At 35.7% G+C, this 16,939-nt stretch overlaps 1 protein-coding gene across 4 annotated transcripts in view; it reads right to left on the bottom strand.

The window, feature by feature from the left end:
• The window catches only part of LOC116730645 (collagen alpha-1(XIV) chain-like), a 148,584-nt gene that overhangs the window by 120,699 nt on the left and 10,946 nt on the right, over positions 1 to 16,939 (bottom strand). For 3 of the 4 annotated variants that reach the window (XM_032579995.1, XM_032579996.1, XM_032579997.1), the window contains exons 4-5: positions 5,629 to 5,772; positions 473 to 556 (exon numbers count right to left, since the gene is read on the bottom strand). The exons of the other annotated variant lie outside the window; for it this stretch is intronic. In XM_032579995.1, coding sequence (XP_032435886.1) covers positions 473 to 556; positions 5,629 to 5,772 — 228 coding nt within the window. The remainder of the gene's footprint in view (positions 1 to 472; positions 557 to 5,628; positions 5,773 to 16,939) is intronic. 4 annotated transcript variants of the gene reach the window in all.

Below are 16,939 nucleotides of genomic sequence, written 5' to 3'. Positions count from 1 at the left end.
TCTGGACCGAGATGCATTGACTGTGCATGAGCAGAGCCATTGAATTTCACACACTGTTTGTGTTTAAATGTGTGAGAATGGTAACGAAAATGATGACCAAAAGTCTAAAATCAGGAAGCCTTTCTGTTTTTACTTCCCTATTTTTACTGAATCTACTCTGTCTTCTGGCAAAGTTTCATCCTCAGAAAATGTATATGAATCATTTCTCAGAGGTTATTTCTAAGAGGGACACTTCAGGAAATCCCCCCAAAAAATAATTCTCTCTGCTGTACTTCTGGTAACAGAACACATTTTAAGTTTCACACCTGTAGACTGTATTTCAAGGGAATAAAACTTCCAATTTTCTCATTTTAAATCAGAATTCAGAAATCCAGACAATTGGAAACTTAAAGCAGACGGAAGCGTCAATCTTTTTCCATCTCAGAGTGTCACTTCACTCAGTCTGCCTTCCGGTCCCCGCTGAGCATCTTACCTTCCGAGATCTCGTTGTTTTCTCGTGTGACATCACTCTTTTTAGTCCCCTGGGTTTGAGCTGTTTCGGGGCCTGATTGCTGAGCTGGAAGGAAGAATAAACAATGAAATAGAAATTTAATCTATGTTAACGAACAGAAACAAGATCAAATAAAATAGGGGACAAGATGAAAAAGTGATGTTCTGTCCTTGGCTAGACTAAATTAATTAAACTAAAGCATTATTTTAAAACAAAAAAATTCTATATTTTTCTGAAATTAGCACATCAAAATGTAACATATTTAAAATTGTCTAATAGATATGGCACTCATTTATGTTGTCATGTCACACCAAAAAGAGGATAAAACTGGAACACAATGCAATCTAATATATTTAACATCCCTCAATACTTTGCAGGTCAATTAATTCAGGGCATGCCTCCACTACTTTACACATTCAAAGATGGACAACATTTTTCTTTGCAAAATAATTCATGTAAATTAGCCAGAGAGCATCTGTGAACATCAATTTGTGAACAGGCATTCTTGGTTATATTTAACTAGGTCATTTTAATTGCAATAAATGATTTGATATATCATTGGAGCAGTGGCTGTATCATTATTCTGTTTTCCTACTGGAAGATCAACCATCATCTCATCAGCTGGGACCAACTCTCCTGCTCCTGCTGCAGTTAAGTATCCCCACAGCATGACACCATCACTACCATGTTTAACCATGTGAATGGTCTGTTATGTTAAAACACTTTAAACACATTTACTACTTTAACCATGAGATCTGTTTGTTGAGTTTCTCGGTTAGCTGTTCATGTTTGTTTTGTAACAAACATCTGAGGGAGCTGAAAGGCTGAGATTAAATTACGACACTTTTCTTTACATACATACCTTCTGACTGCATTGGATACACTGGATTTCTTTCAAGTAATAAGAGTAAGGAGAGCTGAATACAAATGTGTGATACACTTTTCAGATTTTTATGTCTACAAGTAATTTATTCATTTACTTATACTTTCCAACTGTGTGCCACTTTGTATTGGTTTAGGACACAGAATTCAAATTCATGACATTTTACAGCACAGCTATGTGATGCTCTTTCTGATCTCCCAATGAGCATAAAGATTATTTTCAGTGCAAAATTAAAGCTCTATGAACACAGCCCTTTTACCCCTGTGCATTTATGCATCAACAGACACATTATAAGCTCAATATGTCCTGATTCGTGTCTTCTAGAACAGCAAGTAAATACTAGCAAGTCTGTGAATGGCAATGTCTGAAACAAAGGAAATACTTGGCCTATTTCTGTGTATTTCCCCAAACCAGCATGCCACAGTAAACTCAGGCATGCTGTTGTCATGCTTATACAACTATAAACCGGCAAAAATAGGAAACAAATATTCCTGAAGGAGTTTACTTCACTTTATACCAAAAAATAAATCATAAAAAAAATGCTAAATCAATACATTTGCCAAAATTGTAACTCTGTAAAACACTTCAAATAACTAATTGACATTTGAATTAAAATGTACAGGATTTTTAATCAAAGAAGATAAAAGAATATTAAAGAAAAAATCCCTCCTAGAACCATCAGATAACATAGAATCACTCTAATGAACATTTCTAGAACCTACACAAGTTTAATTATGTAATTATGTTATCTACCTGTGTTTACAGGTAGATAAGTGATGCTAAATGACCTAAGTGATGAGCTGTATCTAACTGATTGACAGAAAATATGGTCCCTACAAAACAGCTCACAGTTGGAACAAAGAAAAGGATTTCAATCTGCCGTCAAGCACGTAAATCAATGCAGAAGGTGGGAAAAGATGCTAGTGGCTCCTAGTCAAATGTCCAAACAAAATGTGAAGATTGTAAAAGGAAAACAAGCAGATAGACCATGAAAGATGTCAAAGTTCCTTAAAAGATAGAAAACTGCGAGCAATCAACCTCTAAAATAAAGAAAATGCAGAAATAAAAGAAAAATAGGCTAAAAATGGGACTGTTTTAGAGCAGAGAGGAAAATGATTTTAACAAACAAGAACAAAACTAAATTCATAGCTAATACCAAAACAAAATAAAACAATGGTGATAAGAAAAAAAATAAGATCAAATAAGATGGTAAGTATTAACCAAAAGAGATGGCACATAATAAAGTTTCACCCTTCAAAGTTGATCTGTCAACTCATAGAGGCCATTGGACTCCCAGGGATGGAGAAGATAGATTTTTATTAGTAAGGAAGAAACAAAACGAATTCATGCAGGCAGACAAAATAGAGATGCAACCAACAAGATTTTGTCTGCTTTAATACAACTATCCACTCAACTAAAGCAAAATTATATTAATGAAAACAATGTTAATACATTATTGATGTGTTATTTATTTCATTTATTCGTTTCTTGCACTTTGAGAAAAACAAACAGCTATATTTGTATAATTGCATATTTCATTCATTTTATTTCTTACTGTTCTCTTTAAATCTATTTATTATATATGCCTCATTTTAACAAGGTTTTTGCCACATTGAACTTGGAGGATAACCTGGGGCAGATACAGAAGTCTCCCAAGTTACTGTATCTCCTTTCTGGCTGAGGAATCCCTTGCGATGTAGGTCAAGGGTCTAGCTGGAGGTCTGGGTTTCCCTCCTGAAGCAGTTCTCACTGCGATCCAACCTCAGAAAATTAGGAGTGAGGGACAGACGATCTGACAGTGAATGCCTCAAACTGTCCAATGAAATACCAACCATACATAAATGGGTAATTTGCTCTCAAGAGAAACAGTATCACGTAAGTGAAACTCGGACAGAGTACTTGACATTCTTTTAAACACTAGGGAGAGAAACTGAACTGTGGGGACTTCTGATGCAGCTTAAAGTGGGGGTAACAAAGGCTGTTTAACATCCACCTGAGAGGAGCAAAGATACAAAGAACTGAGCAAAGAAAAAATTGTGCCATATTTTCGATGACAAGCCCCTACTGTGTGCTCCTGTCTCAGTTCCTACAGTTTCAAACTGTTAGGCTTACAGTTCCTACCTTAATCAGACAGCAGGTACTCTGCTAATCACATCTGATGGAGGGCTCCTGCTGCTAAACTAACTGCAACTGCAAGTGCAGTTGTTATTTTTATGTCGCATTTTAACTTGGTCAATTTTCCTCAAAATGTATATTTGCATAAACTTAAAACAGGTCATGTCAGCTTTTATCGGGTGGGTTTTCAACAGAGGCCACATCATTTTAAGTATTATTTACCTTTTTGATTATGTTCACTAATCAAGCAAATGTGACCCAAATCTGATTTTGTTTTGCCCATATGAAACTACGGTGGCCGACAGGTGCAAATGCGCAGCAAAAGAGAAACATGCAAACAAAAAAAAAAACACGCGCACAAATTAAATGCGGCAAGCAAAAAGAGAGACGCAAACACCCCCGAATGAAATGCAGCAAACAAAAAGAGAGACGCAAACACCCCCGAATGAAATGCAGCAAACAAAAAGAGAGACGCAAACACCCCCGAATGAAATGCAGCAAACAAAAAGTGTTGAAAACGGAAGTGCTCCAGACCACTAGGGGGAGTCAAAGAAAATAGTATTCATTTCTATGGGACCAGATGCAAGATTCTTCTTCTTCTTCTTCTTCTTCTTGGTATTTATTGGCGGTTGGCAACAAACTTACAGTAGCATTACCGCCACTTACCAGTATGGAGTGTGGTTCGAGATGGTCTATAAACTTTCACTTTCTACCTTTTCCCTACACTAACTCCTGATTAAACATACCCCCACACATACACACCTGCTTATATTATCCAACTTGCTTATAGCTTTATATACCCCTCTTTGATATTCTTTACACACTCACACCCAACTTGCTCTACTCATATCCTATGAAATAGCTTTGTTTTTTTAAGATACCGAATAATTATTTGAATATGTCTACTCCCGAAATCTCTCCTCAAAAATTCTATTAAATTAAACCTTTCTTTAATACCTACACACTCTCTCAGCATGCATCTTCTCTCTTCTTCATACTTACAACACTCTAAAATAACATGCTCTATTGTTTCAGACTTCTCACAATAATCACACTTTCCAGATGCAAGATTCAGAGAGATACCTTTACTTTCTTTCAAATTTCTTTCTCTGAATCTTGCATCTGGTCCCATAGAAATGAATACTATTTTCTTTGACTCCCCCTAGTGGTCTGGAGCACTTCCGTTTTCAACACTTTTTGTTTGCTGCATTTCATTCGGGGGTGTTTGCGTCTCTCTTTTTGTTTGCTGCATTTCATTCGGGGGTGTTTGCGTCTCTCTTTTTGTTTGCTGCATTTCATTCGGGGGTGTTTGCGTCTCTCTTTTTGCTTGCCGCATTTAATTTGTGCGCGTGTTTTTTTTTTGTTTGCATGTTTCTCTTTTGCTGCGCATTTGCACCTGTCGGCCACCGTATGAAACCTATATCCGACTTTTCCACAGCAGTCCGAAAGGCCAAATTCCAATTTTTTCACCTCCCAAAAATGTCCAAATTGTGCCACTTCTATATGTAGCACTAAGTCGGATACATATCTGATTGTTTTGAAACCATCTGCAGTCTGAACGTGTTGTATTTTATCCAACTTTTCTGTCACTAATGTGAGCTGTGCATCATAATTCTGTACTTGAAGAAACCAGCTGCTGTAAAACCAGACATAAACAATGGCTGAAAATTAGAACAATGAAATTATGAAAAATCTGTAAGTGGGGTACATCACAACCCAATTTCTCCATCCTGGTCCAACTACGCATTCAAACTAACTTCTGTGCACAAGTTGCAGTCAATGGTCCACAAAAAGCCATTTCTATTACCTGTGTTTTCTTTTTATTAGCTTCCCTCATGTCATAATTTTGTGATGATCCTGTCAGCTCTGAATAGCTTTAAAATTGATCAAAATAGTGGCATCCATTATTACAGTCGTAAACAGTGTACTGCTGTACAACGTTAACATTCTCCTTCTGCGCATGTGAGTCGTTTTGAGGTTGAAGGTTAAATTGTTCACACAGGACTCTGATTGTGGTTGCATTTAATAAGTAATATGAATTATGAATGACGAAAAGCAGCCAAAATAATCTGAATTGATCATCTAGACTTGCTTTGTGAACATAGCCTTAGAAGTATCTCATTTCGTTTAAGATTCCTACCTTCATGTTTTCCTAGAAGAGGTTTGCTCTCCTTCCCGCCATTCACAGCACTGATCTTAAAGTTGTAATCTTTTGAGGGGTTATAATCTTTAATGATCAGCTTTGTTTCCTGCTTTGCTAGTTCAAGCACCTTCTGTTGTCCACCTGTTTCAAGGGAAAAAATGCACAATTAGAAGAAAAATATTTTCAAAGATCACTACCAAAAGCCACATTAATAAAAGGTTTCTTTAAAGTCCAGTTCAAACGTATTTATACACCTTACGTGTTGATATTGCAACACATATCTCAGAAAGCTTTCTTGGGATTTCAACAATTAGTAGTCCATGAAAGGAACACAGAAAGTTAAAGAAGTTTAACGTGCACGACATGACAGAACAGAGCAACGTGCTCCTGAAACTTGCTTTGGTCATAAGTCACCAGTTTTGAATACATAAAACAAAAAGAACAAACCAGATGTTTGAATTTTGTTAGTAAATATCTTTAAAATATCAGCTCAGAAAGACCAAGTAACACACAAGATAGGTTAGGAATAAGATTGACAAAGAAGGGATGGGTCATAAAACAACATCTAAAGCTCTGAGTATCTTGTGACTGTTAAACACGTTATCTAAAAGTGGTAAGAATATTGGAAAATGCAGGCCAAACAGGATGTGGTCCTCCTTTCTGACAGGCTGAGAAGAACAATATTCAGAAAAACAGTCAAGAAGCTCATGGTAGCTCTGGAGGAGCTAAGGATCCACAGTTCATCTTGGAGAACAAATAATTTTTTTTTGCCTGTTTTAAATATAATTTAAATGCCTTCTAAAAAGTTAAAAGTTAAATTCCTTGCTTGTGTGCACAAAACTTGCAAAGTAAAATTGTTTCTGATTCTAAAAACAGTTGGTCATTTGATTTTATTGAAAGGGGATTTTGCATAGCTGTATCCATCTCACACTTTTAGATTCTTTTTTGTAAAACGTTCAAAAAGCATGCCTCATTTTCCTTTGACTTTACAATTATGCATTACTTCATATTGGCCTATCATAACCCCCTCCAAAAATTACATGGAAGTTTGTAACAAAAAGGGAAAAAGGTTTAACCTTTTGTAAGTTGTTGTACATATTCATTCAATAAATTTGAATATTGCAGCCCATTTATTTCAGGAGCCTTATCAGTAAATTAAATACATAATAAAGAATAAATTACAGATAGCTGTATTTAAGCTTTTATTTCTGTTAAATTCCAGTAATGAAAACATTTAAATTAGAATATTACATCAGATCATAAAAAGAAAACACGTCTAATCCATAAATGTGGGTGAAATGAAAAGTATGTTTAATACCTGCTTAAAGGTTGTTGTTTTCAACCTTTATTTCAAATAATACAAACAAGCCTTGTCTGAATGCATATTATAATTTATTGAATATAACTTAGTGTTTATTCTCCACTATGTGGATGGTGGGCTTTTTAAAAACTTTCTTTAGAACTCCTCCTCTCTTCCTTCTTTGTGAAACTACACATTAATTTCATAGACTGAAAATAGACCAACAATATTCATCAAGACCTCTTAACATCCTTAACTGTTCAGGCTGCACTCACAATCAAGATTTGTCTCACTCATCTGAGAATATGACATCCTGCATTTCAAACCTGTTTATAGCAGTTGAAATGAAAGGATGAAAGATTTCCAAATTAATACATTTACATGCAAATGAAGGTGGTAACACTGAATGGTAATTTAAATCTTTTCTTTTAAGAGAAAATTCTCCATGTTTGGTACTTTGGTAAACAAAACTTTCATTTAAACTATTTAAGTTTATAATTACATCATTCATTGTTCTTGCACAACTTTAAAAAATGACAGGATCAAATGAACAACACGCTTCTGCTTCAGAAACATGTGTTTTTGTATCAACACCTTGAAATACTTTAGACAAATTATTGAGATGAAACACATTCTGCCTTTCCATGCTATTAAGATCTGAGTTTCAGAATAAATTACTGTGTGCTGTTGCTGTCAATGTGACTGCATCTTTACACAGTTCACAGAACCTCGGTAATCTCCATTTAATTATATAGATATAAAATCAGAACCAACCTGCTTTTCTAAAATAAAGACCAAAAGAAAGAAAACAAAATCTTCTCATCTAATAAACTAAATGTGGCAGTAAACACATTACACCCGTCTAGACAGCATACAGTATCATGTATGTATGCTTGCATTACATTTTTTCGTAATGTAAATAAAAATACAGCATATTGTTTTTACCTCTAAAAAAAGATTAAATTAGTAAGTAGGAAAAAGATCGATTAGAACCAGAATCAGCTATAATTGCCAGGTTTAAGTACATAAACAAGGAATTTGACGTTGGTTTTATGCGCTCACAGTGAACACACATTAAACATAAACTTTAGAGGAGATTAAAAAAACTTAACATTGTGTACATTTATTTATATGTACATTCAATATTCTAGGTCAAAATATGCTCGTCTTGTTTAACAGTAGCTGATGACTCTGACTGTAAAGTGTTCATTATGATCATCACAGACACACCCTTGGGGGGGAAAAAATACCTCTGTGGCAGCTAGTTTTTTCAAATACCTACTTTTACTTTTACCTGAAAGTAAAAGTTAGACAGTTTATGTTCAGGATGTGTGGGGTCTGCAGAAATGTTAGCTGCCCTTTTTTTGTCCCTAGACCTGTACAAGCAATAGATGGAGCCAAACCAATGAATGAGAACATCTGAGTTTTCAAATGTGTGAATTTAACTTTGAACTTGTCCAAGTAAAGGGTTGACTTGCATAACATTGCAAACATCCCCCTAATCAGCAGTCTGTCTGCAGTCTTTGTTTGTCTACATACTCAGAGTGGCAAGATTAAAGCCGAAGAAACTATGGTGCATGTTTTAAACAGATTGTGTAATCCTGTCATGTTACTGTGAGGCAGGAATTTCCTTGTACCCTAAAACTAATCTGTTACGTAAATGGTTATATTCATTTAACAATTACTTTTGATAAATGTATTTGGTTCACTAGACCTTTTGGCCAGTTAGGTCTGTTTGATTAAAAGATGCTACTCTAGATTGGGGATGTTTCTCAAGTAACCATGATGAACAATCTACAAACTCTCTTCATACTCCTTTGCATTCCTAAATAATTTGAAACCATCACCTAGTAAAGAAAAAATATTTCTCTCCAGTTAGTTTATTTAAGTTTATTTAGTCTGATCTTTGACATTTTGAAGCCTTGTGGAATCACAAAACTAAGGAGTGCAATGTTTGGTTTTATTAACACCTAAAGGAATGACAGTGGCAGCAAACAGTAAACAGATAGCAATATGAACAAACAGAGAAATGCATAAACCAATACCCAATACACAAAGTAAGCAATAAGAACTGCAAATAAAGATCAAGTAAAAGATATATACATCTAAGCCTGCAAAATTGCTGGTATAGAAATAGCAAGTCAGCAAACTGACTCTAGCAAATGCTCCTTCTTCCTGACTTAAAGAGATTATACCTAAAACATATTAACTGAAAAGTTCAGGAGGAACAAAGCTGATTAGTTAAGTTTGTGATGAAAGAAAAGTGCTTATTGTTCCTCAGCTTTCCATGTGATTAAATTCAGTTTGTCATTTAGCCTGCTGCTTGATTCAGCTGCCATACGACTAAATGTTCCAGGTGGGATCGATAGATCTTCTCGAACTGACAGCTACCAAAGCCAATTTTTCCATAAATCTAATTTCCAGCTGCTGCTCCAGTAAAATGATTGACAGCAGAAACCAACTTGCTTCAGCATTTTTTGAAAAGAAGGTATATGCTTAAACGTTAAAAAAGGTTAAAAAATAAGTTTTCTTCAAACTGGAACATATTAATAAAATGATAATAACTTTAGCCTGACCTTCTGGAGGTAAAAAATATAAAACCATGACATTAAAATACACAAGCCTGCTTCCATTGCAAAATAACACATTATACACAGCAATTCAGACCCTTCACTGTTGTTTGCCGTGACAATTATTGCAAAGCTAATAAAAGCATACTTAGAGAAGACTTAATATTATCTATTTAATAGGAATAATATATCCATGCATGTCATTTATTCTGGTTGCAAGAAAGTGCAGAGTCTTCAGTTGATGACAGGAAGGCTGGGAATAGAAATAAGCTGCTATTTTTTATCCTTTGAAACTTTGAGACTTGCTGTGGAATGAAGGCAGCCACTTAAACATCTCAGAGTTAAGCCTGGTACACACAGGAAGATAATTATGCTGATTTTCTTCCCAATTTTCCCTTTTGAACAATCTGAAGGATACACTGATTATTGTGATGAATCCACAGATAATCTTATGAGAAACTCCTGCTGTGTGTGGTGTGTTGTGTTAAAAGGAATCTGGTCAACTTGGAAGTAGGTTGTGACTGCTCCACTCTCATATGTGGAACATTCAATAAGTTGGATTGTCTTGGTCTGATATCGCCACATGCGTTGTATTCCCACAGGACAAACGACATGGCAGCCTGTTGAATGTGAGGTGTAGCCAATAAGAAAGCAAGGTCACGTAAACATGGAGAGGAGTACAAAACACAGAAGACAAAACAACTGTACAAAACAATGTGAACATGGACACAGCAACACTAACATCACTAATATGTTAAGTTAGAACATCCTGAAAAATAGCTATAATATAATATAATATATAGAATATACTGTATATGTTTTCTTTTCTCATTTTATCCTTGTTTTAGAATAATTGTAAAAAAAAAAGAAAGAAATTCCAATAACTTTTCTCACAAAGTGGTTTAATGTTTTCTCTACCTGTAATATAAATAATGACATAATAGTCATAATTAATAATAACTCCAGTAAAACATTTAAAAATGTTTTTACATCTGTCATATCTTTATGTATTATGGGCTTAATGAGAGATTTGAATTGGCTGAAATTAGTACTGGCAAGTGAATATTTTACAAAACACAAAGATTGGAAATTGTCTGCCAAATTCTGAGTGATACATCTCTACAAGCAAGGGCTATTAAAAACAAAAACAAAACAAAATGCATGCAAACTCACAGTGGTTGAGGTTTGTTTTAAACAAACACTGAAGCAAGGCTTCAATTTAACAACCAGAAAGAATGTTCAAAGGCTAAACATGTAGGCAACACAGAAATAAAACAACATGTTTTTGTTTTAAGGTCCATTTTTTCCCCCTTTTTCTGTTTCATTCATCTTCATTTTGATTCAATGTTTCTACAGCTCTGAGCTTCTTCTCCCCCCCCGTCTCCATCATTTTTATGCGTCTGTGTCGCTCCTGCCATTTGACCGACTCTTCCCTGCGGCCTCTGGGGACAGCTGCCTGGGCTTACTGCACCTTATCTGACAGTTTCTCCATTGATGTCATCAAGCAAACGGGCCAAGCAATACCAGAAGCTACAGGTTTACTCTGCCGCAGGCAAAACTAATAACACAGAGCATGACATGCACCCTAAAAAAGCAGGTCACATCGGACTGCCTCCAGAACCCCTTAAACATTGGTTAAATGTCATTTAGCAAGTTGTACCATAACCACAGGAAATCTGTTGCTATTAAACACATTTTGGCATAATTCTGCCAGAATATTTTGTTAGTTAATTTCCTGACACAGATCTAGTGCACAATTATTTTTATAGTGTTCAGGTCAGAACTTGAAGTTTCTACCACATGAACCAAACTGATGAAATTAAACTGGTTTTGAGCACCATGTCGGTCAAAATCTGGAAACTGCTGAAAGTAATATTGCAGGTAGTCAATTTGGTTTTCCATTACCACATAACATGGGGGGTCTAGACCAAGAAAACGAACCCTGGTATAAAACTGACAACTTCAAGCCTGACTGAAATCTCCAGCTACCCACAGCGACAAACCAAATATCTCCTATAGAAACGTTTCATTGTTGATGCAAAGCTTGAGCCATTTAGAAGAACAAAAAGTATGTCTATGGTAATCAAAGTAAGGCTTCAAAACCAAGGAAATACTGAACTGTCAGACATTGTACAAGTAGCATCTATTTTCACATCCAACTATTAAATTACTCAGTTTGCATAAGCAATTTTTACAATGGTTGTATTTAGTACATTCTCCCTTAAAATGTCCAATTAAACACACCTAAGAAATACGCTTTAGGCGCTTTTCCACTAGACCGCCTCTAACCGGTACGGTCTCGGTCTGCCCCGGCCAGATTAATTTTCCAGTAGCAAATCCTGTGCGACTCTAGCAGTCGCACAGGCTGGTAGAGTCACAGCCTGCATCTACAAGGTTGTTCTCAGATTTTGGTATGTGGTCAGCTTTCTGATGGGGTTGCAGTTTTGTGACAGTGTGAAATACCGGAACTACATAATATTAGCTTGTGATGTAAATTTTCCTGTGATTTTCCTTTGGATTTAATAAATAAATAGATAAAGTCCAAGCATGGCTATTTGTTTACATCTTTTTGCTGCATTCATTGCCTAAATCCAAAAGGCAATGAATACTTAAAAAAATAAAGTGAAAGAAAATAATTATATTTATATGTACAGGGACATAAACTATTCTGAGTATGTATCATTATGTTTGGGCCAGCAATTAGGTTCTATAAAACAAAATTAAATATCTGGGATTGAGTCCATTAAAACTATAACTTCAAGGTTCTCCATTGCTGAATGTTGCTGCAAACATCAGCAGAGCGTTGACCACAGCTGCTGCGCGCTGACGACCTGCCCACAATAGCAAGGACAAAAACCGAACCGCACATTAACCAGTTAACGTGCGACATGCCAGTGGAAAAGCGCCTTCTGTGTGTTCAGTCTTGTTCAAAGCAGTCTAGAAACAGTTTCTTATTAGCATCACTTGACAAACATGAAGCAGAAGCGCAGACACAACACATCACTGCAAGCTGAACTCATCTCCACACTTCACCAAGCAATCAAGAAGGTTTGGCACTGGCAGCGAGGAAAAAATATAACGAAGACATTGACACAAACCAAGGAAACGTGCATCAAAAAAAGGCTATTTTTTAAAAGGTTCAATATTTAATCACATGTGCCTCCCTCTTCACTTTCTACTGCTAATAGAAAGCCAAATGAATATTGCATATTTGTTTTTTAGGGTAGAACTTAGGTTTGCTTGCATGGCAAACATGTGGGAAAAGGTATTCTGATCAGATGAGACCAAACTAAACATGCTGACCTATGTGTAAATATTAGTAAGGGGGAAAACTAACACCACACATTACCCTGAAAGCACCATCTCTACAGCAAAACATAGTAATAACAGTTTCATGCAGTGGTGTTTGTCTGCAGAAACTATAAAGCCAATCAGAGAATTTGAAACCCCTGTGCCATTTTCCCTTATTTATTATTTCCCTAATTATGAACGACTTTGTGTTGATTCATCACATAAGAGCTTAATATCTGACACCGTTTGTTGTTGTAACATAACAAAATGTTAAAATATTTAGATACTATTAACCCTTGTGAAATGCGCTGTATTTTACTTAACTACTGTTGTTGCGCAACACCCCCCCCCTCCTTTCTGTCTCTACTGTCTCACTCTCTGCTTCCTCTTCTGAGAGGGGAGATGTGCTACCAGGTCTCCTTCTAACGGGTTAATTGAGTTTCCTAAATCTGCTGGGATTTACCCTGTCCAGAACTGAAGTAAACTCTGTTTAAGCTGGTTTCGAGAAACGATTCGCCTGGTTTCTGACGGCCAACATCCAGGTGTCCCACCCTTCTTCCCCCTGTGAATTAGCCAGACTGAGCAGCCTACAGCCAACTAGTTTCACAGAGCACACCTGTTAACGGTCGCTCGTTCTCTATTTTACAACTTGCATTTGTTATTGAACCAGGTAGGTTTTAGTGACTCGGGCGAGTCCCAAGGATGACGTTTTAAATTTGGGCTACCAGCAACCTAAAAACATTTTAAACTTTTTCCTCTCCAGAATCAAACATCACAGCTATTTTACAACCATCAAAGAACTTTAAGGTGACTCATTAACTGAATGTCCACAACATCTTTTAGATTTTCTTTATGCTAAATATTTTATTAATAAGGCATTTTTGCAAGGGTCAGTACAGCATAATTCAGTAGCAGAAATAATCAAATAAGTAAAATCAATCATCTAGTCTATCTTTCCCTACTGCTGACACTGAGAACTAAAAAAGGGAACCTTTGAGAGAGACGGACGGAGTTTGGCGTTTCGAACCCCAGACCTGGCTTGATGATGAAGAAGGTGCTGCAGCAGGAGGAAGATGTTGATCGCCGAAGGCAGGAATCTCTGTAGGTCTGATGAGCTTCTTCTCCGCATGGATGGTGAGGTCACACAGGACTTGGTGCTGGCAGGAAAAAAGGCACCAGTTCTTCTTCTTTGTCTTTGCCTTTGTCTTCATCTTTGTCTTTGGGGTCTGAACCCAGCTGATGAGAGAAGTGCGATTCGAAGCCACAAGTTGTGGGCCTGACGGGTTGGTCTCCATGAGAAGGTCAGTCTTCGGCTCTGTGGCCCCGGCTCTTCTTCAGCTGCAGAGTTCTTTGTCCATCTCTTGGCTCGAAGCTGCCCGGAGGATCCAACGAAAGGTTCCTCTTTTGCACCCACCTTTTATAGGGTTTCTGACTGCTCAGACAGATGATCTCATATCCATCACTGTCTTACAGACATTTCCTGATGTCTGTGCTAATGTCTCAGAGTTGCTCAACCTCCTGTCCATTGCCTGCACAACCTTTTACCTAAATAAGGCGTTGATCATCTCTGCTCTCCTGTTAGTTCCCCTTTTTCCCTTCCTTTCACCTTTCACCTACCATCTACCTCCAACATATCAGTGATGTTTAATTGCAGTTACACCTTTTACACCATTTCAAGTTTAATGTCAAAATCACATTTATATCACATTTATTTTCTTTAGCTTCTCTGATTTAGCATTCATTTATAATTTTATAACCATAACTTATATCACATTTATTTTCTTCAGCTTCTCTGATTTATCATTCATTTATGATTTTATAACCATAACTTATTAATTATCCTTATTATAATCCTAATGTGAGTTATTACAGATGTTTTTCTGAAAAGAAACCAAAAGAATAATACATGATTCTAATTATTTAATACTAAAGTTACGGTTACTGGTTTTTCTTATAAATGTTCTCACAAATGTAAGTGTAAGTATTATTACAAGTAAACCAATATTAATATAAGTATTTTACTTTGAATCTTATGAAATTACTAAAATGTTTAGATTTAATTCTTTAAAACTTTCATGCTTTAAAATAAGAAATAGTCTCAGCTATTTTTATAAATCTGCAGGCTGGAAACTTTCTTCCTCTTTTTCCAGGAAACCTGCTTTTCCTGTTTCATGAATCTCTCTGACTGACTATGATTTCTTATGATTAGATAGAAAAAAGTAGAATTAAAGCAAAGTTTGCATGAGACAAAACAACACGCACAACCAGATTTATTTTATTGACACTTAAGTCTACTGCTGGGCCTTGATGTCACTTGAGTGATTCATTTTAAAGATAACTTTATTTATTATTACTGTTAAACTAAAATCTCCAGCATGGGGAAGTGGGATGAGCTCGGATTTTCTTGACACTACTTATCAACTTGTATCAACTGATAAAAAAAGTATAGAAGAGTAGTCAGGTCTGCAGTATTTGTCCTAGAGACTGACCTGAAAATACTGCTTCTACAAGGAACTTGTTTTTTTTAAAACACATACTGCATAGAATAAATCTCCCAATGTTTAGAGCTTAATACAAATCCTTACAAAATGGGCCAAACTAGGCGACTTGGTTCATGAATAATGAGAATAAAAAAGATGATACATTATAAGAGCTGCAAAGCTTGACAAGCAGACAAGTCAAGCCTTGCAATGTGAATCAGGAAAACATCTAAAACATACAGAGCATGGGTTTCCTATTGAATTTTGTTACTGATCCTTAAGAATTGTTAAATAGAATGAGTATGCCTAATCAATGAATGTTTCAACAGAACATTTGCACATTTTTTGTCTTGCACAGTCATTTTAAAAACAAACTTAACAAGCTGAAAATATATGTTTTTGATTATGTAATCTATCAAGGTTTAAAAAGGTTATCTTATGTTTTTCTGTTTTGACTATCATGATAATACATTTTCAAATCAGCAATCTTGTTTCAAAGGTAACACCTGTTTCAATACAAACACAATTCCTGAAAGCTTTGTGAAATATTGTTAATTTCTAGTTAACATAAACAACCACAATGTAATCAACAATATTTTGATGTACAAAATATTGTACTGTTAAGATGGTAAATATGTTTCAGTGACAAAATAATGCAAATCAAGTCAACACTATTGGTTACAATCTTTTCCAAATCTTATGAAAATGCTAAAATTATGGTGGCTGGACAAATTGCCTTTATTTTATGTTCTGTTGGATTTTATCATATTGTCTTTTTCAGTTCCTTTAGTTGTTTGGTTTTCTGATACTTATTAAAACTAATCACAACATTAGCAGTTGTAATTATTAGTATCAAAATAGGACACACCTCTTTGATTTAAAGCTTTGATGCATTGCATTAGATTTTACTGTAGTTCAACTTTCCCCACCTTGACTGAAGTCTCTCTAGACTCTCTAGACTTCAAACAGATCTTTACTGGGTGCTTTAATTGTTGGGTATTTCACAAAGTTGAAAACAAACGGCTTAAAAGCCACGTTAGTGCATTTTCACTGAAGTCGGTCACAGGTGTTTAGTGTGTGCGCCAGCGTAATTGGAGTATCAATTAAATCCCACCCCGTCTTCGGTTATGTCTAACTTTTTTCTGCACAATGAGCTATGAACTCAAACATAAGCAAAAATGACATGAAAATGTTGATTAGTTCTCCCTCAGGGAAAGGAGTTTTACTGTTGCATTCCCATTTGCAGAACAACATTTTTAAACACTAAGAAAAGAAACCTTTTTCATAAAAAGGGCATAAACTATTTACATTTTTGGGTTTTCATAAAACAAATGATCACTGTATAACTTGCATGTATTGGACTTATTAAATTCATTTTCTGATATTTTTTATGCAGAAATTACAATGGAGGGGCCCTTAAGCAAAGCATTAGCCAATCAAGCTGTCACAGTGAAATCATTGCTGAGCTACTGGGCATGAAGCGAGGTTAACAGTGTGAACAACAGGGCAGGATTGAACAAGAAAATAATATTCTTGAAAAATTCTTTGTCATATTTCTTTGAACTAATCAAGTTGAAACTGGAAGGTTTTTTTAATGGAGAAAAACTGTTGCTGGGTTTGTGTAGTTCTCCTTCATTGACAGCATATTTCTCTTAAACATTAATTGA

The sequence above is a fragment of the Xiphophorus hellerii genome, chromosome 13 (assembly GCF_003331165.1).
Source record: "Xiphophorus hellerii strain 12219 chromosome 13, Xiphophorus_hellerii-4.1, whole genome shotgun sequence".
In the NCBI taxonomy this organism is placed as follows: Eukaryota; Metazoa; Chordata; class Actinopteri; order Cyprinodontiformes; family Poeciliidae; genus Xiphophorus; species Xiphophorus hellerii.
This window is presented reverse-complemented; position numbering and strand designations above follow the sequence as displayed.